Consider the following 25,197-nt stretch of genomic DNA (forward strand, 5'->3'; position numbering starts at 1 on the left):
ATCGTAAATTACTAATTTACGCAGATCTTCTCATATACTCTACCAACCGTCCAAATTTCCGCGATGAATCAAACGAGTATAAACACTCAATTCATGCTATATGGGAAGTAGAACGGTTAATCCCATTCAATGCCATGTCCCCCAATCCGACGGTGTAGATGGTTTATGCACCGATCTCCGGTGTATAGCTCTCATGATCACTGCTGGCGTTTCACACATGAAACAGTGACATTTATTGCAATTCAATTGAAATTTGACCACATGATTTCACTGTCTGAGGGAATTACATGTACTCCGGCGGAGTACACTGCACCAAACTCATGCAAAAGCCCACCCACATGCATGGCATATGTGCCTAGAAATCCATGGTCCTACTTGTAGCTAAACCATGAAGGAGATTGGTCCATTAATCTCACTAACCAATATCCAACGGTCAAAATTTAATGGACAAATTCGATCGTTCAGATCATCTGGTAAATGTGAGTTTAAGTCATACAGAGTCAATAATGGAGCCCAAAAAATTTTAGACGGTCTGGATTGAAATATTTCGTGCCACGTGTATTTTGATCGTGTGCTTGTGTACAATTAATAATTTTCAGCTGGAGTATCATATAAATTTCACTTTCCAAACCTAACTCCAGAATCTCAGTCACATGTCCACTCAAATTCAGACACCCAACATTAGTAAGTAAGAGAAAACCTTGATACTCTGCCGGAATATGATTGATGATACACAAGCACTAATAAATCATTTTAATATTGAGTCCTTCACATCAAATTAAGTTATATTAAACCATCTAAATTATGTTTATCATTTTGGATGTGTAATTAACCTAAAATTAAACATTTTTTTATTGTCTCAGTTTCAGATCAGTCGACATTTATTGGACGGTTGAAAATGAAAAAAATCCAACCGTACATTTCCACAAACAAGTGTCCGCTGATCAGAGGTTAGGATTCTTTAAGCAATATGATTTTGGGATTTAAACTTAAATACAGGCCGTTTCATAATTTCTTCGGTTTATTCTTAGTTAATAGGTGCCAAGTGTAGAAGTTCTAAATGCACGAGTATCAAGCATCATAGGCTGCCGGAGTATCATGTAACTTCACGAAGGAGGTAGATACTTTGGGAAGGGGAGTTATTTTTGTAGAAAAAAAGAAGTTATTCGATACTCTGGCTGCGTATGACGCTTGATATGTTGGCCCTCTGAAATAGTATACGTAGCACACATTTAATCAAGTTGAACCGACTAATTTGTGGGACTCATCCTCCCTAAACCAAAATCCCAATTTCAATATCTTTGAACAATCCTAACCTTTGATTCAGACACACTTGTTTATGGAAATAGGACCATCGGATATTTTTCATCTGAACCATTCAATAATTGTCCACCATTCTAAGTAGTCAGCTAATGAAATAAGCTAGTTTTTTTTTTTTAGGTCACGATACATCTAAAATCTACTTATTATTTGAACTGTTAATTGAATTATTTGTATTCTAAGTATTTATTTCCTAGGCGCCCGCGTATCAACCATCACACTCGAGCAGAGCATCTATACTTTGGAACTCCCTCTTCCCATTCCTCTCACGTGATCATAAGCCTTAGTCACGTGCTATGTCCGATGGCTTTCCTCCCATTGACTTTTCTTTACTCGCAGTGAGATGACACGTTAGAGCCAGGAGAAGCAGACAATGGGAGAGTTATCTGTCTACAGTACACGTGGCATGGGTATGTATCGATCGGGACTGTCCATATGGTAGGAACTATCGTAGATGGGCCATGATTTGAAAGTAGCATCGGTCTAACGTCTCCATCCTTCATATTCGTTCACTTTCCTGAAAGATTTCTTTCCTACCGTAGCTTAGAACTCCATCAATCAGATTCCAAAGATTATATTTTCTGAATTTTTATTAAAAATATTACCATCTGTAGTATGTCCAACTAGATGGACAGTCCAGATTTACCCTTTAATCTGCCAAATATAGTTTGAAAAGATGGCTGTACCGTACTCCGGTTCTTCCGGCTCTACCGTACCATCATCTTCCTTGACTCAGCTTTTCAAGCTCCACACGCACCTCTCTACACTCACCAATACACGACGGATCACGTGCAAATATGGCCTTCATCAATTCATCCAAGCCATTCATAACGTACACTTAACCCTTTCAACTTACATAAAACTCCAAAAATATTTATGAATCATATAAATTAATGAATTTAAACCAACGGTAAAAAATAAAATACAATTAAATGGACCACCTGATTTCATAAACGGTATAATATTTATTTTAGATAAGTCAAAATCTGGATGTAACATGATCCATGGTTCGGATTCGATACACAGCTAACAACTTGACAGTGTTATGCGTGTAGATTTAATGTGTAGAGATGCGTGTAGGTTTGAAAAAAACTTCTTTTCTCACCCCTTCTTCACACGAAACCTTTGGAAAAAGATGAAGAGAAAAAAGACAAAATGAAAATGAGAGATTTTTGCTCGTAGTAACTCTCACTTTTTTTTTTTTTTAAAAAGAAAATTTTCTCCTTTGAATTCATTGAAGATGGTTTTGAAATCGAAGATGAAATGGATAGGTCTTTTTGGGCTGGTTTTATCAGCATTTTCTCTATTTGCTCATTTCCTGCTTGCAAGATATACTTCTACTGAGAGTAGCGTTGCTGATGAGCAGCATTCAATCACAATCTTCACTTGGAGGCCTAGATTTGAGAATGCAGATCTTCCTAGAGCTGTAATGGACAAAACCCATCAAGATTTCTTTGTTTTTTCATGTTTTTTGGATTAAAGATTTGATCTTTTTAATGGGTTTTGGGTTTTTTAGTGCCATTTTAATTCTTCTTTTTAGACCTTGTTGTTGTAGTTCTTATTTTTGTGAGTGGAAATGGTAAAAATGGAGTGAGATTTTATCTTTCTTTTTGTGTGTGTGTGTGTGTGTGTGTGTTTTTTTTTTTTTTTGGGTAATTTGATTAGATTCATGGTTTATATATATATATGGAAAAAGAACATCTAGATTTCAAAAATTTTAAAGGGTATTGGTCTTTTGAATGCCATTAATCTACAATAATGGGTTTTGGTTGGGTTTTTGAATATTGCATTTTTTTTGCTGGAAAAACAGTATTGCAAAAAAAAAAAAAAAACCCAGCAAGTTTTTTTTTTAAAAAAAACTTTGAATTAGACTAACGTAATGGTGTTTCTTGTTTTTAATCCAAATTTTCCCATTTATATTATTTTTTAATTACTTGGTTTTGATTCTAGTCTTCTTTTGGGAATTCAGAGTTCAATGTATAGAAGGTTATGGGGTCCTGTAAGGCCTCTTGAATCTCTACATCCACATGCAAATCCCAGAGGAATGTACCAAGGTTAGATCTTTCTTTCCATTTTTCTGTTTTTTTTTTTAGAAGTATTTAAAAAAAAAACTGGTATTAGATGATGGGGAGTGATCACACACAACCATAGCTTGATAAGCTTAACATGAGAGACCTTTTTTACTGTCAAAATGTCGCAGGCGTAGAACTTCCTATGCCGATCCACTTATCAAGTGGCCCGCAATTGCTGGCCATCCATTGATTCTGATGATGTGGGCCACCTTTTACACAGCTTGGATGTCCTACACATGCGACATGTGGTTGGGAAAACTGCGAAGCGTGGTAAGTTTACCATGCTATGGTTGTGTATGATCATTCCTGGTAGTTGATTTCTATCTGCTTGTTATTATGCAAGACAAGGAATGGAACCTTTTGTTCCTTTTACCTTTGAATTTGTAATTAGAATGGAAGAAAGATTGCAGTTTGTAATTGTTGGGAATTTTCAGAATAAGCTAAGATTTTTATTATTATTATTTTTTTTGTTGAGAGGTAACGATAACTACATTAGAAAAGAATAAGCTAATATTGCAATTTCCTTGTTGAAAATGGTGTAATTGGGTTTTCAGTTGATACAAGTAGGTCATCCATGGTTTGACCACTGGTCTGATGCAGATTGCCATGATGGGCCACACACAAAAATCTCCCAGATTGGAAGAATATGTCCACCAGGCTTGGCCTGTTTGTAGTTGAATGTGGACCATTCCTCTATTTCTCTTCTTGACCATCTGTTTTCAGGTCACAGCCTCACAGGTTGGAAGGATTGGATTTTCCTACCAAGGAGATTTTGGGGCATGATCCATCTGCTGTGGGTCTAGCAGACCAATGGTCTGGAACACTTGACCATGGGCCCCACTTGTAAAAACTGCACTGCAACTGGTACCATGTATACCCTCGAGTTGTGGAGCTAGTTAGACTGATTGTGGTTCCTTTTTCATGTTTCTACATTGATCCAATTGATCAATGTTGCTATTCGTTAATTACAAGTGACCAAGTTGTAAAAGAATTCCTCATGAGAAATGTATGAAGATATAGAAAGCATATGCATGGGTGCGACTTCATCTATAAATATATTTCTTCCTTGACTTAGTGCATGATGTCTAAATTCCTCATAGACGAGAATTCTTGTAAGTGCCTGTTTGGATTGTGGTAAAAGGAAAGAAAATAAAAGGGTTTTCCGGTGTTTGGATAGAAAAGGAAATAGTGATATTGGAAATAGAAATTGTTAGACTTTAATGTAGTCAAATTGTTATGCAGAAGATTTGAGTTGACCATTATGAGAGGAATATGAGATTTACACTTGGTATCCAAACAAGAACTCCAAAAATGGACTCCATCAAATAATCATAACACTTTTCTGTTCCCACAATCCAAACAGGCCCTAAATTAAGTGATGACATTGAATTAAGCGCCTTTGAATCCTTCTGTATCGCATGGCTTTCTTTTCATAGTAGACAGGCTCTATTAACCGCCTTTGAATCCTTGTGTATCGCATGGCTTTCTTTTCATAGTAGACAGGCTCTATTAACCCTCTAATCTTTCATGTTCGATCAGGAACGGAAAACATTACCTGCCATGCTTGTCAAGTCACATATAAATGCCATTTGCCATTTTAACCTGCGTTTGGAATTTCAATTGAATTGAATTCCAATTATTCAATTCAGTGAAGTTGAAATGACTAAAGTGGGTGAGACCCCAATTAGCTGCTTCAGTCCTTTAAAGTCCAAGTTGAAATGCTTGAAATTGCAAGTAGGGGTTGGTCATTGCTTCCCACTTTTAGGCTGTGTTTTGATGCTCAGTTGAACTAAATTGCACTTATTTAATTCAATGAAGTTGAAATGACAAAGGGTGGTATGCCTCATACCACTTACAAGAAGGGCTAGCTCCCAAATAACAATGCATGGAATTGCAACGAGGGTTCTTCATCATTATGAGCTCCATATTAGTCATTTCCTCAATATCTAATTGAATTATTGCAATTCAATTCAACTGCGCATCCAAATGCACCCTTATATGCTGAGTCTCTCTGTGTAGTTGAAGACAAGACAACTTGCAAGAATACATAACATAAAATGGAAGGAATGCGAAACACAAAATATGACAATCTTTGAGATGATTCTTAACAACAATTGATGTCGAGAATGTTTGTAAGCCATTGCTAAACAATAGTTGGATTGAGAAGAGTAGGTGGGAACATTCCAATTTCCATCATGTGATTGATCTGTTTGTCCTCATATTGTGGCCCCAATGCGACACATGTACATGACATCCAGAGCGTTCATTTGTCAGGCCGCAACACATATGTGCTCTGCCCCAAAAGTCAGGCTGTTCTGCTCACCGGCAGGTGATGGGTGATACATGTCACATATGTAGACTGTTGTCCAATCTCTTACAAATGTATTTTTCTTTGATACATGTATCCCCCACCTGATCAGCAGTCTGGCCTGATTCTTGGGCTGGATAACATACATGGTATGAACACCTTGGATCTTGCACACATGCGTCTAGGCATGCGTGGTGAGTCCCCTGCCAAGTCCAAGTGCTTTTGAAATATGTTCTTGCATATATGGATACCATGTATCTTATATATATATATATATATATATATAGACACGCCATGTGTGCATAAATCTATGTAACCATTTCTAGTAAATTTCGTGTAACAAGCTTGATTTCTTCTTACCTTTAGTACTTAATGACAGGCCCTAGTGTACAAACCAATGGCTTTATCTTTGTCAAGATACAAGGAGGTTTCCATGAGATCAGGAATTCGGTGAGGAATTCACATTTGAACCGCCCATTGTTTGATAATAAGAACTGAAAAAGCCTACCATGAGGGGAGTATTGTTGATCTTCTTGTTCTTGCAGATCTGTGATGCTGTTGTGGTTTCTCGGCTTCTAAATGCTACATTAGTTATTCCTGAGCTCCAATCGACCACAAGCAGCAAGGGAATTAGGTCCTCTCAATTGACTTTACTACCACCTTACCGCTTTTGAGATTGCGTTTGGATGCACTATTGGATTGGATTGCAATTACTAGTTCAATTAAGTGAAAATGACCAAAATTGTTACCCTTCCTTGATACTCGCAATGAGAAGTCACCCATAAATTTTCATTGACATTCCTTTCAAGGAGCTTTGCTAAGCTGACATGTGTGTGCAATAACATGATAGGTCCAAGATCCGATCCTTTGATCCGAACGACCTGTTGTCAATATTGGAGTCCACATGCTGAGTGGACCAGATTTATTCTTGGGAAAACATGTAAAATGTCAGACCAACCTGATGGATGGATTGGATCTTGCACCTGTGTCACGCTGGCACATGAGTGGTGTGTACACGGCCTTTATTGCACACGTGTGCACTTAGCAAATCTCTCTTTTAAAGTCCTACTTGAGAGATTGTAATTGCAACTTGGAACGTAGTCTCTTTGTATGTAAAGTTAACCAAGAATATTTGTACTTTTCGCAACACTTATTAGTGATTGATTTGCCATACAAATGGCAATGAGATCCAAAGCCGTCATCAGGTAGGCCCTATCTTGGATGGGCCATGCCCTAAAATTTGCAGGAATTGTACAATCTGAACCCATGATGGGTAAAATAGATGTTAAAAAGAACTTTGGTTAGGTTTCTTTGTACCCATGCATTTTCTTTCCCCAAATGTCCTCTGATAGAATAGCTACGAGTGTCCGCTCACTGTAATTTTTTGGGCCATAGTTAACTGACGTGATCGGTTCAGATCTTGTACACAGTTGCCATGTATTCGAGTATGACTTTCAACTTAAGTGAAAAGAAATGACTAACATTATAGTCCTTGCATGAATACAAAGGTAATTACAATTTGGTCACTTCCACTCAATTGAACTATTTATTGCAATTGAATTCTAGTGCATCCAAATGTGCTCTTAAAGTTTAGGAGCACACTCATGTGGTAGGAGTACCATGGTAACCTTAAGACGGTACCGACCAGATATGCAGCCCAATGATGTGTTTGTGGAATCCAACTCATCTGTCAGAAGTGTAACCTCAAAAAAACCACCAGCCCCAAACATCAGACCATACAAAAGCTCAGGTGGGCCATAGAACATGTCGAGAGGGAACGCCCACTATCAATTAGAGTGGTCGGCCTACTGTGTTGTACATATAGAACCAGTCTGTTCAGACCTTCATCAAGGTCAGATGAAGGGCCAGGCCAAAAATCAGGCCGTTTTACAACTCAGGTGTGAACCTGTGAAATCAGGCCCACAGGTTGGATGGTGTGAATGCATCATGTTGGCCCCACATCTAGTTGGTACCGCCATGAGGTTAGGGTGGTAACGGTACTACTGGAGTGAGCCCCTAAAGTTTAATTACACCGCCAATTGATAAAACCAGTCAGCTTTTTCATTGTTTATCTCATTTGTTTCTTCTTGCAGTTCTGCTTTCAAGAGTTTTGCATACCTTTATAATGAGGAACATTTCGTAGAGGCATTAGCAAAGGATGTCTTAGTTGTAAAGAGCCTGCCCAAGAATTTCAAAGCAGCGAGGAGGAATAAGGAAATGCCCGTATTTAAAGTGCCATATTCAGCTTCTCCGGAATTTTATCGTGAACTAGTCCTCCCAGTACTAAAGCGGCATTCAGTAGTCGAATTGCTTGTTACAGATGGAGGATGCTTGCAGGTACATATTACGGAAGGAGGAGGATACATGGGATTTCAGTTTGTGCAAGTGGGGCCCATTTCTTGGTGATCCTGACCTTGGTCTGATGAGTCTCATTGCGGATGTTCTATTTCTAAGAAAATTACCCAAGTCAGGAAGATCGCAGCCGCCAATCTTGGGTTGTTTTTAAGATGAATCTAGGGCAATGCAAGGAGGTCTTTGATGCATGGTCCTTCCAAAGTGATGCCCAACAGAACAATGTGTTGTGATGCTGATGCAGGACAACTAACCACTTGCTCTAAAAGCTCGAACTGATAGAGCATGACAAATCAATCCCTTAATCTCAGAGCCCAGGCCTCACATCCCATGGGTTAGGACTTCGGCCGAACCCCCCTCGTGGGCCCCACTTCACATGAGTTCTGCTTCATACGAGCAACCCGCCTCACACAGGTGACCCACCCTGAGTGTGCCCCTGCATCCCACAGGCCACCCCACTTGAGCCCAATGTGAAAATGTCCCTGCATTAGTTTGGAGCACTTAACCTTGGGAACCCCCTCTACAAACTGAAAACCCAAATATGATGTGCATATCCTTGGTTGATGATCATCCAATTTGTTGCTATATTAACACAATCATTCAAAATTCAAGACGTGGATTGGGGACTGGGCTCTGCAGCTCTGAAACTGTGTAGGGCTATCTGCGTGAGAGATTAAAGTGGTGATCCGTGGACAGGCTGCTGATGACCTTGCCGAAAAATAAGGCTTGTTTGCTCATCGGGTGGGCCACACTGCTACGTGTGAATGAGGCTAGTTCTCTCTTAAACCATCCATTTTTTTCATACCTGTTGGCCTACCTGATGAGTTGATTAGTTGAATAGTCTCACTTTTTGGCTAGGCCATCTACAGGGTGGGCCCCACCAGGTATGTGCCAGGACTCAAGTCTCAAGTCTTGGTTTTAGACGGGCCTTGGGGACTTGGAGTTGTAACCAACTAAACTGACTTGACTTGGCTTAGACGAGCTTTCATTTTACAGATGCATGGCTCAGATGCCTCACACGTGTTAGGTAATTCGGTTGGCACAGGTGGCCCACATGTGGGCTTAGCACAAGCGCACTTATAGGATTTAGTAGCTTTCTTGTTTCATGTTCAAATGGATGCTGGAATATCCTTTTATTCCCATTTTTTTTTTTCATCAAGCTAGGCTATCCTCCCACCCCATCTTGAAGAATGCCAGAGGCTGAGGTGTAGGGTTGCTTTTCATGCCCTTCGATTTCGGGACGAGGTCCAAGAACTTGGCACCAAAATACTTAATAGGTGATGAGATGCATTCCTTGATCCTTGTTTCTCAATCACTTTATATGTTTTCCTTACTTTCTGAACTTTAAAAAACCCTTTTCAGGCTACGGGCCACAGGACGGCCATTTTTAGCATACAATCCTGGGGTGACTAGAGATGCTCTAGCTTATCATGGTTGTGCTGAGCTCTTCCAGGTTTGGAATCCAATCCCTTCAAGCTCATGCTCAGTTTGGAAACATACACACACAGGCACCTCTCAAATGGCCACATGGACATGTTTGCGGGAATCCAAAGGTGCGGTGGGTGGGCTTCACCATCTTGATGATGTGTCCCAATTACGCGGCCGATCATTAGATGGGCCAAACAATGCCTGGTTTAAAAAATTGCCCCTAGTCCTCATGCTAGTGAGTGGACCAGCCCATTTTGGCCATGTCATCGAAATGGTGTGGCCCATCTGATGTGTGGCTCTTATTTTGTAGACTTGGCATTTTGTAGACGTGCACCTGGGCTTGACAGAAGTTTTTGTTGTCAAGTATTTGTGAAGAGTTTCTGGGTTCTGATTTTATGTGCATGGGATCCCCAAACTCTTATGAAGGATGTACATACGGAACTCATACAACATAGAAGATTGTGGATGATCAAACGTGGGCTGGTGAAGGAGGAACTTCCTGTTAATTCCATGAATCAGCGTCTCAACGGCTCATGTCCACTGATGCCAGAAGAGGTAAGTAGTGGTAACTTATACACCATATACATGATTTATATCATTGATTCAGACCACCCAAGTTGGGTCTTGTCATAAAGGGTGGCAATGGGCTGGGTCGCTTGCCCGACCCAGCTTGGACCTACTTGCTTGACCCATGGACCGAGCTTGGGCCTTGCATGCAGGGCCTGATTAATTTTCGGGTCAGGCTTGGACCCAAGTCATTTTAGCCTGACCAGTCTGGGCTCACCCAGCCTAACCTGACTTTTTATCTACATGTGTTATATCCTACAAATATTCCTTTGCAATCCTCTGTTCGGCAACCCATCCATCTTGTATGCAGACTGTTGGTTTCGTTCCTCTAAAATGTCTATTTCTTTGTGCATGTGTGGCCCACTTGATCAATGGATAAATTAGGAATATTTAAGTTGGAAATATGGATTTCATAAATTTTCAGGTTGGGTTGGGCCCAGGCCCAGCCATTTTAGGTCTTGGGCTTGAGCCTATTTTGCTTGGCGCATGCCAGGCTTGGGCCTTGGGTCTTAAGCATCGAGCCGGGCTTGGACGTTGCCTGGCCTGGCTCTAACCAGCCCATTGCCACTCCTACTCATAATTGATGGAACACATCCCACAAAACTGACATTGTAGACATGATCTTAACCATCTGATATCGGTTGTTGAATTTGGAAATTGATCATTTTCTCTGGCTGGGCTTTTGATGGCCACTAATTGGATGATTAGATTTGTCCTATACTTGTTTTTTGAATATGCTATCCATAGTAGGGCCCACAATTTGGAAAGTCTGGATTGACATGCATTTATGCCACATGGTTTGTGGATGTATGCTCACCATTTAATAAATGGTGGAAATCATGTGAAGTAGATGGTGGAAATCACGTGTGGTAGATGGTGGAAATCACATGTGGTAGTCTAGCCCATGGTGATCAGGTCTATGACGGTATGCACAAGCTGTAACTGGTTGTAAACATTTTATTTTACAGGTTGGTATTCTTCTTCGTGCATATGGCTATTCTTCAGACACAATAATATATGTTTCGGGGGGTGAAATATTCGGCGGCCAGAGGGTATTGATTCCTCTACATGCAATGTTTGAGAACGTCGTTGATCGGACTTCTCTAAGCACTGCTAGAGAACTTGCAAGTATCTACGGCCACGAGGAGTGCCTGATCAGCTCTCCCCATCAGAAGCTGCCTTTGGTTAAGGAAGAAATGGACCTCAACGCATGGAAAAAATCAGGCCCGCGTCCTCGGCCGCTTCCACCGCCTCCTGCCAGGCCTAAATACCCACACAACATCGAGGGATGGTGGGGTTGGGTAGCCGAAATTGATAAAGAGCCGGTGGCATCAATCGTGGAGTTGAGAACCAATGCTCATAAATTGTTGTGGGAAGCGATTGACTATATAATCTGTGTTGAAGCTGATGCATTCTTCCCTGGGTTTGATCGAGATGGCAAGGGGCGTCCAAGTTTAGCAAGCTTGGTCATGGGTCACAGGCTCTATCAGTCCACTGCCTCAAAAACGTTCCGACCTGATAGGTATGCTTTTACATTCCATCACCACCACCACCACCACCACCACCATCATAGCCTTGTCCTGACTATTCGGGGTCGGCTTTATAAGTCCTATTTCACCACTCAATCCTATATAAGGCCTTAGCCTTGATGAATGAACAAGCCTTCATAACCCTTTTCATACTTCTATTGAAGTCCTTTTAGTTCTTCCTATCATCATTTTTTTTTTCATGCCCTTTAACCTTGGGTGTGTGTTCAGATACGTGGATTCCGTGGACAATGCAATGATTACCCAATGATGATTTCCATGGTCATTGGAAATAGGAGTCCAAAAATCAGGTGCTTGTTTGGATGGCAAGTGGAATTCTCAAATTCGTTAGACAATTGTCACCTTGTTTCTTGTGTTAGAGAATTCTGACCGTGAATAAGGTAATGAATATTGTGTGGAATTCACGTATCCAAATAGCCCAACTGTCTTTTTTGTGAAAAATAATTTCCGTTTCCACATGGATTCCATGTTTCCAAACATGCCCTTGATCAACTTTCTTTTCTTTACTAGAGACGTCTTGTAACACCCCGTACTTCCAGTACTCGAGTGTTACGGTGTAACCAAATTTGACATAAATACAAACCTAGCTTAAGTAAGCACCCACGTGCATTCTAGACTAAATCTGACCGTTAAAAGTAGTCCCAATCCATACATCAAGCTATTTATCTGTCGGTTTCCAAGATGGATCAATCGTCGCCCATCAGATCCACGTCTCGTTGATCTGTGGCCTAACGATGGATATTCGGCCAAACTATAAGATCAACCATAAGAATATTCTTGTTAAAGATTAGATCTTACAAATGTAACGTCAAATAATAATAACTTATAATGTGAGTCAACGACTACGACTTAAATTAAGTAGTGGGGCCCACCTGAGCCATGGATCTGCTTCATCCTGGGCTAAGGACACAACTTGAGATGCGGAACCCATTAGTCGAGGTGGATCAGACTTGGGAATCCATCAGAATGACGGACTGGTAGGAATCACTAATTGATTATGGAATCATTCTTAGCAGAGCCCTATGGGCGGCTAACCAAATAAATGAATGGCGTTGATCAAGATGCAAACACAATAAACAACTTAGAAAATTTTAATAATAATAATAACTAAATATTTAATAATATAAAGTCATGGGACGTATAGTCCTAATAACCTATAAAGCGGGACCCACAACATGATAAAAGAAAACATATGTATGTGGAGTAAAGATAATAAAAATAAAAGGAAATAAACAATTACAAAAATAAATAGTTTATGATAACATAATAATAATGGAAGAATTAATATTAATATTAGTATTTAATTAGTAACCTATTATGAAAGCCTTACAAATGGCCCATTAGGATCTTTTAACCGTTGACGTTCAATCTTGGGATGATCCGACTCTCAGATCAACGGGAAGCCACCGTTAGAGCTAGGAGTCAGCTTGTATGGCCTACTTGGACCTTGAATCTGACCCATCTTTGGTCAAAGGCTAAGACAGGGCCTACCAAGGGGAATGGGTGGAGTGGATTTCGTACAGAATCATTGTAGACCCCACTATTGGTTGCGTGTGTACCATGGTGGGTGTGCACGGGCGGTGCACTGGACCAAGAGGCTTGGTCAAATCGGGTTTGACCCGATGCCTCCCACCAAAAGAGGAAATTCTCCTCTTTTCCTTCCTTTCTATTGCGCTGCAACAGCGTTAACGAGCAACGCCCGCTGATCGATCGATGGCCCACCACCTTTGGCTGCAGCTCCATTCGGTAAAGGGTCCATGTGTGACCGAAACCCGACCCATCTCATACGCTGAAATGCTTGTGTGTGACCACGATCTCTAGTGAAAGTAAGCCCTACAAACACATTGTTTCCAAAAATGGAAACTGTTCTCCATGCAAACACGCTGACAATCCGCGTGAGAGGTGTTTGGGACGATTTAGAGTGTCTAAACAGTCCCGTCTCGACCGTTCGAGGAGAAAACCACAATAAGCTTCGGACAGATTAAATCCACACTATCTTCTCTCAATCCAATGGCTTAGAAACACTAGGACAAGCCATATAAGAAAGATAACCTCAAGCTAGGGCTCTTCATACCATTCGAGGAGAAAACCAGCCGCCGTCTTCTCCATTTGAACCCACTGACCAAACGCCTCTAGAGCTTTGATCTCGAGCTTCCATGAGCTCTTATAGGCGTATACAAACCGTCTAAAAGCAGTGGAATCAAGAAAATCTATCAGATTTTGATTCACCATTGGAGCCGCACCTTCTTTCCCAATAAGCGTTCGGTCATGCAATGGTGCTGCTGGACCGAGTCCAAGCTTTATGTAGTTTTAGAAGAAAAAGAAGAGAGGAAAAATAAGAAAAGAGAGGAATAGAAGAAGAGAGCGGGTGTGGGTGCGGCATTGTCTCGGCCCAAACCGAGCTTGATCGACTCGTGCACCATTGTCGGGTCGACCTTGGGTTTAGTGAACCTGTTAAACTGAGAGGGAGAGAGACGATGAAGAGAGGTGAGGATGTGTTGCCACATCGACTCTACTCAGACCGAGTTTCTGACTCGCTCGAACCTATTCGAAATGAAGTTCGGGTTGGTTGGACGCTCTAGATCGTCCCAACTTTTCAGGACCCGAGTATATGACCCGTATCCCAAAAACCCGAGTGTTAACCTTAACAGATGATCAAATTCCATATATATATATATTTATTTAGCTTCAGAGTAAGTAGATGAGCGTAGGATGGACAAATCAATATAAAGAAAAGTTTATAAATCAATATAAAGAAGTATACAAGAGGTTGCCCATAATGACTTATACAAGCCAATGTCTCAAAAATTAGCAAATACAAGAATTACATGATTCAATGCATGAGAAATAGTAGAATACAAGTAAATTTGAGCCGCCAGACCCTGAAGCTTCTCGAGGTAGATACAGCCATGCAACCCTGGCACTTGTACCCGACTCCTCATCAGCCTGAACCTGGAAATTACTTAAGCCACCTGTGCTACCTGTACGGTTATATATTTGATGGATGAGTAGCCAACTCAGTGTGAATTCCCCTCAAAATTACCCACCACCGCATTAGGTAAGCATAGTTATAAAACAAAGCATACAAAACAATACATGATGCAGGTCTTATTAGATGCATGGATGCGTGAATGCAATCATCGCTCCGGGATGCTCATTCGTGTGGATAGCGGACTTGTCACCCATACAATCATTGACCTGGGAATGATCATCCAGTCGGACAAAATACATACATCACGTACGATAGCGATAGATGCTGGTCTGTGCCATGTATGCATGATTAGCCAAACAATTATTAGTCTAGTTACAATCAGCCAATTTAAATAAGCTCAAGGTTACTAAGGGGCTTGTCACCAGCGTAGGCCGACAGCTCATGTATAAGTCCCATACTACCATCCCCGGCTCATGAGACCACCATCTTAGGATGTTTAATGGAAACCCGTCGACTAGTGACTAATCATATTTCAGTAAATGAGGCTTACCACCGTAGGGTTGTATAGAAATAATACATCGAACCCATAAAAGGCAAATACCAAAACAAGGCCAACCAGGGCGAATATCAAAACTAAGCCACATAGATCGAATATCAAAACTAAGATACATATGGCAAATATCAAAACTATGCGATAAAGATCATCTTTAAAAACCACTTAGACTCAGTAACCCATGGATGGTAGGCCCACATCAATGTCCAAATTAAACCATCATTCAAGTAACTACTAGATCGAAGGCCCATTATAAACACTATCAGTCAAGTTACATCCCAAGTATGGATGTACATTTATAAGTGGGGGTTTCCCACTGGTACATCCCAAGTATGGATGTACATTTATAAGTGGGGGTTTCCAACTGATGTACCAGTTTAAGTTCCATAAGCAATCCACAAGTAATCCATGAATATAAGAGAGTATGCAGTATGAATATTAAACATGTAATCTAGCAAGTCATTTCCAACAATTACACATGTGATTATAAGAAGGATATATCAATTGTCAATTAAAATAAAACTATCACTTAAGCTAATGGGAAAATGGAAAGCTCAAGGGGAAGAATTATCACCTCATATGTCGACTTGCCTTCTAATGTTATTGGGAAGTGTGCACACCCTTACACTTGGATCCTACCATAAGTAATGAAATTGTGCCATTAGATCCAACTTAACTCACTGTTTATGTTCAAGGTATTGACCTAGGGTTTAGATTGTTTAGGTCTAGGCTAGATGTTTAGGGTTTGAACCCTAGTTGGTGAGTTAGTTATAATTCAATCTTAATAATTACCACATAACCATTAACGTTAGTGTTATAATTTATATTAGCTAGTACATTAATAATGATGGTTCACAAGTTCATATGTAAATATACCGATATTACCTATCATTCTTATAATGTCTAATAATTTCTTAAATAATGCAAGTAATACTAACAAAATTCCTACTAACAATAATATAACAAGGATTATACTAATCCCATAATGAAAGGGATGAGACTAATAGTTATCGACAATGAATCTATTCATAATAATATTTAAGGATAATAAATAAAATGTAGAAGTCTAATAATCATAATTTTGTTTATTATTTCTAATACTAATATACGTAACATGTTAGTGGCTATTCATGCTTAGTATTCATGATAGTTGGGGTCTTAACTATGCTATCTAATGAACTTCGACCTGCAATCTATCCTATAGTTAGGGTTTTGATCACATCATCTAGTGGACTTTGACCCACACTCTCACTTAAGGTCAAGGTTTGAGAAATACAAGTTTAATAGCTATAACATCTAATTAAATAATCAAAAGTGATTTACAACACAAGAGGGTGGAGGGTTTTATACCTCAACGGAGATTGGATGTGGTCCAGCGAGTTAACTCAGGAGGTTGAGTTGAGTTGACACAGCCGTTGCACTTCTTCTTTCCTTCTCCCTCTTCTTTCTTCCCTCTTCCTATTTTTCCTTTAAAATCTAAGGTCCAGCAAGCTGGCTGGGTTAAACCAGACCCAACCTAACTGAAACAGGCCCAACTTAGGCCAACTCGGTGGAATACAGCCGAGTGACTAGCAGCAACAAACGGCTCAATGCCCTCTCCTTCATTCTTCTTTCTCTCCTTATTTCTTCTCCTTTGTTCTTCTCCTTCTCTTCACGTCTGACGAGTCCAACCAGCCCGAATTTCATTTCGAATGGGTTCGAGTGAGTCAGAAACTCGATTCGAGTGGAGTCGATGTGGCAACACATCCTCACCTCTCTTCCTCGTCTCTCTCCCTCTCAGTTTAGCAGGTTCACTAAACCCAAGGTCGACCCGACTCCGATTCAGCGAGCCGAGTCCAGTCGACCCGACAATGGTGCACGAGTCGATCAAGCTTGGTTTGGGCCGAGACAATGCCGCACCCACACCCACTCTCTTCTTCTATTCTTCCTCTCTTTTCTTATTTTTCTTTTCTTCTTTTTCTTCTGGAACCACATAGAGCTTGGACTCGGTCCAGCAGCACCATTGCATGACCGAAAGCTTGTTGGGGAAGAAGGTGCGGCTCCAATGGTGAATCAAAATCCGATGGGTCTTTCTTGATTCCACTGCTTCTGGATGGTTTGTATACGCTTATAAGAGCTAATGGAAGCTCGAGATCAAAGCTCTGGAGGCGTTTGGTCAGTGGGTTCGAATGGAGAAGACGGTGGCTGGTTTTCTCCTTGAATAGTATAAAGAGCCCTAGCTTGAGGCTATCCTTCTTATATAGCTTGTCCTAGTGTTTCTAAGCCGTTGGATTGAGAAAAGATGATGTGGATTTAATTTGTCCGAAACCACTTCCAAAATAGTGGGCGGAAATAAAACCGGCCGTGGTTTTCTCTTCACCATGAGGGAGCCCTAAACTGCCAGCATCAGACGGTCGAGACGGGACTGTTTGGACGCTCTAGATCGTCCCAAACACCTCTCACGCAGATTGCCAGCGTGTTTGTGCGAAGAACAGTTTCCGTTTTTGGAAACAATGTGTTTGTAGGACCTACTTTCACTGGATATCATGGTCACGCGCAAGCATTCAAGCGTGTGAGATGGGTCGGGTTTTGGTCACACGTGGACCCTCTACCGAATGGACAGTTTGGATCATGGCTGTAGCCAAAGGCGGTGGGCCATCGATCGGCCAGCGGGCGTTGCTCGTCAAAGCTATTGCAGCACAGGAGAAAGGAAGGAAAAAAAGAGAATTTCCTCTTTTGCGGGAGGCATTGGGTCAAACCCGATTTGACCAAGCCTCTTGGTCCAGTGCACCGCCTGTGCACACCCACCATGGTACACACAACCAATAGTGGGGTCCACAATGATTCTGTACGAAATCCACTCCACCCATTCCCCTTGGTGGGCCTTGTCTTAGCCTTTGACCAAAGATGGGTTAGATCCAAGGTTTAGGTGGGCCATACAAGCTGATTCCTAGCTCTAACGGTGGCTTCCCATTGATCTGAGAGTCGGATCATCCCAAGATTGAACGTCAACGGTTAAAAGATCCTAATGGGCCATTTGTAAGGCTTTCATAATAGGTTACTAATTAAATACTAATATTAATATTAATTCTTCCATTATTATTATGTTATCATAAACTATTTATTTTTGTAATTGTTTCTTTCTTTTTATTTTTTTTTTATCTTTACTCCACATATATATGTTTTCTTTTATCATGTTGTAGGTCCCGCTTTGTAGGTTATTAGGACTATAAGTCCCGTGACTTTATATTATTAAATATTTAGTTATTATTATTATTATTAAAATTTTCTAAGTTGTTTATTGTGTTTGCATCTTGATCAATGCCATTCATTTACTCGGTCAGCCGCCCATAGGGCTCTGCTAAGAAGGATCATATTATTTTAAATTTGTAAGTGAGCTATACCAAGTGATTCCATAATCAATTAGTGATTCCTACTAGTCCGTCATTCTGATGGATTCTCAAATCTGATCCACCTCGACTAATAGGTTCTGCATCTCAAGTTGGGTCCCTAGCCTAGGATGAAGTAGATCCATCGCTCAGGTGGGCCCCACTACTTAATTTAAGTCGTAGTCGTTAACTCAAGTTATAAGTTATTATTATTTGACGTTACATTTGTAGGGCCTAATCTTTAACAAGGATATTCTTATGGTTGATCTTATAGTTTGGCCGAATATCCATCGTTAGGCCACAGATCAACGAGACGTTGTGGATCTGATGGGTGACGATTGATCCATCTTGGAAATCGACGGATAGATAGCTTGATGTATGGATTGGGACTACTTTTAATGGTCGGATTTAGTCTAGAATGCACATGAGTGCTTACTTAAGCTAGGTTTGTATTTATGCCAAATTTGGTTACACCGTAACACTCGAGTACTGGAAGTACGGGGTGTTACACGTCTCTAGTATATGTTGCATGTGATTGAACCTACTCAATCTGCTCTCCATCATTTTATCACTCAACCTCATGTCCTTCCCTGCGTGACTGCATCACCCTCATGTTTGGGCACATATCCTAAAATGAGATGGAGAAATGGATGGACGGAGTGGATATAACACGAACATCAAAGTGAACCCCATAGAGCTTAGGGTTATGAGGGATTCTTGTAATCCTAGAATCCTAGTGTAGGCAAGTCGCATCCCCATATGTCATTGCTAGTCAGATAGGTTCTTTTTATGAAATTTTCCTTTTTAAGTTTCATAGACTTGAGCAATCACACAACACTCCAAAGGCACATCTACACTTCACATGCATTATGCATAGCTCTAATTCTATTGGGAACATCCTCATCAATCGTCCTATTCTTTTGAATGATGGAGCCAAGACAATGAAAAAAAGAATCCCTTTTTGGGATTTCGTGACCATCGATTTTAAGTTTTTAAGCATTTAGAACTTTTCCTACTAAAGTTGGATTACAAGTAATCTGCCCTGTTATTCTAATTTCGAAGCCTTTAGTATGCCTAATGTGATTTAAATCTGCCCAATTTTTTGCCATGAGAAAGGCCCACAATCTGTCCATTTTGGACAGCGAGGATGGCCTTAAATCTGTCCAATTTTTGGACTGTTAGACGGCCCACAAATTTGTCCAAAATATGGACCTTGGATGGCCTTAAATCTGGCCAATTTCTGCTCGTACTCGAACTCGCCTCGAAAACTTGGACTCGACTCGACTCGTTATCTACTCGTACTCGGCTTGTACTCGGGCGAGTAGAGTACGAGCAGGGAGTCTATGGTCGTTGGCCGAGTAGAGTCGAGTACGAGCACGACTCGGGCATTAAGAGCCGAGTACGAGTAGTGCGATACTCGGCTCGACTCGACTCGTGTACAGCTCTAACCGTAACACTCGAGTACTAGAAGTACGGGGTGTTACACGTCTCTAGTATATGTTGCATGTGATTGAACCTACTCAATCTGCTCTCCATCATTTTATCACTCAACCTCATGTCCTTCCCTGCGTGACTGCATCACCCTCATGTTTGGGCACATTTCCTAAAATGAGATGGAGAAATGGATGGACGGAGTGGATATAACACGAACATCAAAGTGAACCCCATAGAGCTTAGGGTTATGAGGGATTCTTGTAATCCTAGACTCCTAGTATAGGCAAGTCGCATCCCCACATATCATTGCTAGTCAAATAGGTTCTTTTTATGAAATATTCCTTTTTAAGTTTCATAGACTTGAGCAATCACACAACACTCCAAAGGCACATCTACACTTCACATGCATAGCTCTAATTCTATTGGGAACATCCTCATCAATCGTCCTATTCTTTTGAATGATGGAGCCAAGACAATGAAAAAAGAATCCCTTTTTGGGATTTCGTGACCATCGATTTTAAGTTTTTAAGCATTTAGAACTTTTCCTACTAAAGTTGGATTACAAGTAATCTGCCCTGTTATTCTAATTTCGAAGCCTTTAGTCTCTAGAGCCTTCTACTCCAATTTAGGATTTCTGCCTCTCTATTCTCATCGACCAACACTACGTCATCCACAAACAATATACAGTAAGGGGAGCTTTGCTAAGCCCACACACGTGCAATAAAGCTCATGTACACACCACACAAGTGCCACCTTGGCACGAGAGGTCTAAGATCCAATCCATCCATCAGAATGGCACTACTATATCGATGCCCTAGCCCAAGGATCAGGTCTGTCCACTGGTCAGGTGGGCTACTTTTTGTGAAACGAATGTATATCTAAAAAAAAAAACTTGGCTGAAGTTTTCAAACCCATCTACTGGTATGGGGGCCCGCATACTGATTGGACCAGATTTTATTTTGGGAAAACATGTAGAAGGTTGGACCAACCTGATGGATGGATTAGATCTAGCACCTACATGTATGGTGTGTCCTTGAGCTTTTTTAGCACACACGTGCACTTAGCAAAGCTCACACCTAGGGAAGGGACCTCATCTTGTATAAGCCATTATCACCACTATTGGGAAGGGCTTAATGTCGGCCTCTGATGAACACCCACCGTCATTGGGAACTTGGTCGGTCTCACTTTAAGCCATTATCACTCCTCCCACCCCAGTTGAGAGCCCTATGTCATGGATAGATCATACTCATGGGCTTAAGTCATGGACTTGGCCAAATTTATGGCCATCTTGCACAAGAGGGTGGTTTTGTACCACAAATGTAGAGAATTTTAGAATAGTATAAATCTTAAAAAAACAATAAAAAAATCTAAAATAGTGTAGAACAAGGTTTTAAAGAACAGTTATACAACGGCTGTTACGTAATGGTAACACTAAGAATTGTTACATATTACAGCAAAAAATGACATGTGAAGGCTGTTAATGGGGCCATTAGAGGTTTTTTTATATATTATTTTTAATTATTGATATGGGTGGAATATTCTAGAAACGTTCTAGAGAATTCTTAGCCATACATGGAATATCCTAGCTATATGCGTATAGGTTCTAGAGTCCTCTTAGCTCTATACAAGGAGTCCTCATTTGTAAGGCATCCAAGAGTTGTAGTTTTGAAAGCTCTAGTGAATACAAGTGATTCTTCTACACACTTGTCTCTCTCTTGCTTCTTAGTGAGTTTTGGTATTTAGCACGTGGGGCATGCACTTGGGAACACTGATTCGTTCATGACAGGACTGTCAACTATGAGACGAGTGTTACATGGTCTATGCTTGGGGATTTACTTGAGCTGTGACTCTACCTCTAGCCCTTTGAAGCGCTATCTCTCTACTTTCATACAGAGTGCAAAATGCCCTATTGTGCATTCCTTCTAGATGGACCACACAACAAGCAAGTAGAGTACTCAAGCAGATAATTCCTTTTGCCCATCTGAGGACTGTGCCAAGCCAGAAAGAGATCCTGGATACAACCAAGTGTCACCCAAGGGACACGGAAGTTTCCTCCACAAGCCAGAAAGAGATTTGGAAAAGTTTCCACTACATGCTTGCTGCAAACTGACAATGTATGAATAGGTGGTTAACAGTTAGGGTGGCATGGGCGGGTCTAGCTCTGGCCAGGTCCAAGCCCCAAATAAATTGGTTGGGTTTGTGCTCAACCAGACCTGGCTAGGCCCCAAATTGATAAAAATCCCTATATACCACTTGAATGTTCCTAATCTATCCATTAATCAAGTGGGCTACACATGCACAAAGAAGACATTTTAGAGGAATGAGACCGAAATGGTCTCAAGATGCATGGTATTGTCTAGCCGAGGATTGGAACGGGCATATTCATAGGCTATGACACACGTACATATGAAGTTGAATCGGGCTGGGTTGACCTCCCCCCCCTCCTCCCCCAAAAAAAAAAAAGAAAAAGAAAAAGAAAAAAAGATTCTTGTATTAAGCTTTCTTGGAGTTTCATAGTGTGAGTCGGACAATCATTCCTGAATAGTTGTCAGCTTTGCTCATCTTCTTTGCTTTTTTAAATAGGTACTGTAATTCTTCTCCTCCACCCATTTGGGATTTTCTGTATGCAAGATTTGTTGATGTATCTTCCACTTTGATTACGATCCCCAACAATAAAGAGCCTGAAATATAAATGAGTCCTGGACATGTGTACATGGTCGAAGAACTCATCTAGTTTAGATGTGGCCCGAAAGTCAGGCCGGCCCACTCATCAGGTGGGCCAGATATTTTTGAAGGAATTGAATGGTTACAAGAAATTGAACAATGGTCCACATTTACGTATAGCGTCACCCACCAGAAGAGCAAAGCATCAAACACAAACTCACCGCATGTGGCTCCCACAGTGAACGTCCCTCAGACCAAAAATTTAGTCGCTCCATTTTTATCGGGTGGGCCACACGTAGAAATGAATGATTGGAAAACCATTACATTCGACATGCATGTGTCAGTTGCTTGATGAATGGGCCGCCTTGATTTTTATGCTAGGATGAGATGATCATTTGATGAGCATCGCACATAATCTCTCCTTCAATTCTTGCTCATGCCAATACTCTTTCATTTGCTGCTTCTCTAACCACAGAAGAGTAGTCGTGAAGCTCTTGGAAGAAATCCGTGATCATCTGTACCAAGCAAATCGAACCTGGCTAACATCCGTGCGCAAGCACCTGAGTAGAACCGTTCTCGACGGCCTAACCGAAGCCTCCTCAAATTCAAAGCTACAGGTCTTCCTCTCCCACCCAGTTCCTGAGTGCTCATGCTCAAGCTACAGGCCTTCCGAAGCTTCTAGTCCTTCAGGCCGTGTAAAAGATCATGTTTCTCCTGGTGTTGAGCACCGATGCCCTGCTTGGATGGATGCCAATACAATCATGCGGTCTGAGAAGGACAAGGAAAGGGAGGAAGAACTTGATGAAGATGATCCTAGGTTGGGGCAGCCTTTTCAGGTTGGCAGCGACCGGGAAGTTGGTGGGCCCGACATCAGTAACAAAGAAGAGTCCCACATGGAGGACCAAGAAGAGATTGACGGTGGGGAATGACAATCAGAGGCTGCATTGTGTTGCTGATGCAGTAATCTCTTTGGACGCCCATCTCGCGGTTGGCCTAGCGCAGCATCGGTGTGTATATAACCTTTTTCACTTCAATGGTTTTGGGAGCCTGAGAGGGTCGATGAACGGTAGACGATCTCAGTTTCAGTTGTCCTGATGTGCCAAGTTCATACAGGTGAGGGACGTTGATCTGATGATCCAGACGGTTGAACCCATAGCATACGAATGATGCCCCAAAAAATCATAACCATCCAATCTTTTTCGATCTTGCCATACCATGAAGTTTTTTATTTCATTCTATTGTACGAAATTGATTAACAGATTCGAAATTTTTTGGGGTGTCTGCAATTCATTGTGGGCTCATTCATATCAACGGTCTGGATCAGAGAACCAATGAAATGACTTATTCAAACTTGGCAGGTCAGGACACTACACATGACCCTATAATTCCTCTTTAACGGTCGAATCGGACTCCAATCATGCTACAACGGCTCAATGACACAGGCTCGTAACTTGCTTAAGAGACTGAGATGGCCCGGATCTGATGGACGGCTGTTTTCTTTGGTTGAACTGTCAGTGTGCTAACAAACCCATTTTGATGGTGGATGAAAGGAGGATTGTTTTGGAGGTTAGAATACAACATGTGCTTCTGGCACTCTTACATGGTCTACTAATCTACGGTACATATAGTATAATGTTTGTCAATACAGGTTGTCCAAGTAATGGACCCCATTTTGGATGTAGCCTAGCCTGAAATTCAGTGATCGGACGGACAATCCCAACCATCCAATTTGTGGCCATCAAATTGGTGGTCTGGATTGTGGCTCATATATTCGAGGTCATAACACCAGTTTTGTTACGTGTCTCCTCTAGAGGTGGGCACGGGACGACTCGATCGTGCTAACTCGACTCGACCGACTCATTCAGATCCGACACAACCTGAACCAAATGAGTGAGTTAGTCCGAACCGAGTAGGCTTTGCACAATCCGAACTCAAACCGAGTCGAGTTTGAGTTACCTAGTAACTCAGACCTGACTCGACCCAAAACTCGATCCGGTTAGACCCGACTCGATTTGAAACCCGACACTCTAACCATAACTGCTGTACCCTACTCTGACCTGATCCCAAAGTCTCTCTCCCTCCCTCATCCTCATCTTCCAAGTGCAACCACTCACCACCATCACCCTCCTCTCTCCTCTCCAATCTCTCGGTCTCTCCCTCGTCTCTCAATCCGACTCAGTTCCAACTTGACCTGACTTGGTACTTCTAACCGGATCCGACTCGGTCCGGATCAGTCCAGGCCTGACTGGACTCGGATCGAGCCAGGCATGCTGGACTTGGTATCGAGTTTGAGTCAGGCCTATTACAAAACCGGATCGAGTCGAGTCAGCCCTAACTCGGTCCAGCTCGACTCGATGCCCAGCCCTAGTCTCTTCATCTCTTGGGCTGTTATTGATTTGAATCAAAAGTAGCAGGTTCAAGATCAACGGACAGGGAATTTCTCTGTTGTGCACACCAAGTTTGTATGTGGGTCCCATGTTTGGCTTTCAAAGCCATTGATTTGATCCACCCAACAAGGATGGATGGACCGATTCCCCCAAAATTTACCAAACTGAAAGATCCTACCCATACAATTTTGACCAATTGATTAGTGTGTTTGGGCATGGATGGAGTCCATCAGATCAATGGCTTGGATAAACCAGCCATGGCTGC

At 41.4% G+C, this 25,197-nt stretch overlaps 1 protein-coding gene across 1 annotated transcript; it reads left to right on the plus strand.

Annotated features, from left to right (window-relative positions):
* The first annotated feature begins 2,498 nt into the window (after positions 1-2,498).
* Positions 2,499-24,222, plus strand: LOC131255685 (O-fucosyltransferase 27). The gene is made up of 10 exons (XM_058256476.1): positions 2,499-2,746; positions 3,290-3,374; positions 6,080-6,150; positions 6,246-6,334; positions 7,794-8,037; positions 9,217-9,329; positions 9,415-9,505; positions 9,907-10,035; positions 11,016-11,569; positions 23,021-24,222. The coding sequence occupies exons 1-10, from the start codon at positions 2,561-2,563 to the stop codon at positions 23,472-23,474; spliced, it is 2,016 nt and encodes a 671-aa protein (XP_058112459.1). The 5' UTR covers positions 2,499-2,560; the 3' UTR covers positions 23,475-24,222.
* The last annotated feature ends 975 nt before the right edge of the window (positions 24,223-25,197 follow it).

The sequence above is a fragment of the Magnolia sinica genome, chromosome 9 (genome assembly GCF_029962835.1).
Source record: "Magnolia sinica isolate HGM2019 chromosome 9, MsV1, whole genome shotgun sequence".
In the NCBI taxonomy this organism is placed as follows: Eukaryota; Viridiplantae; Streptophyta; class Magnoliopsida; order Magnoliales; family Magnoliaceae; genus Magnolia; species Magnolia sinica.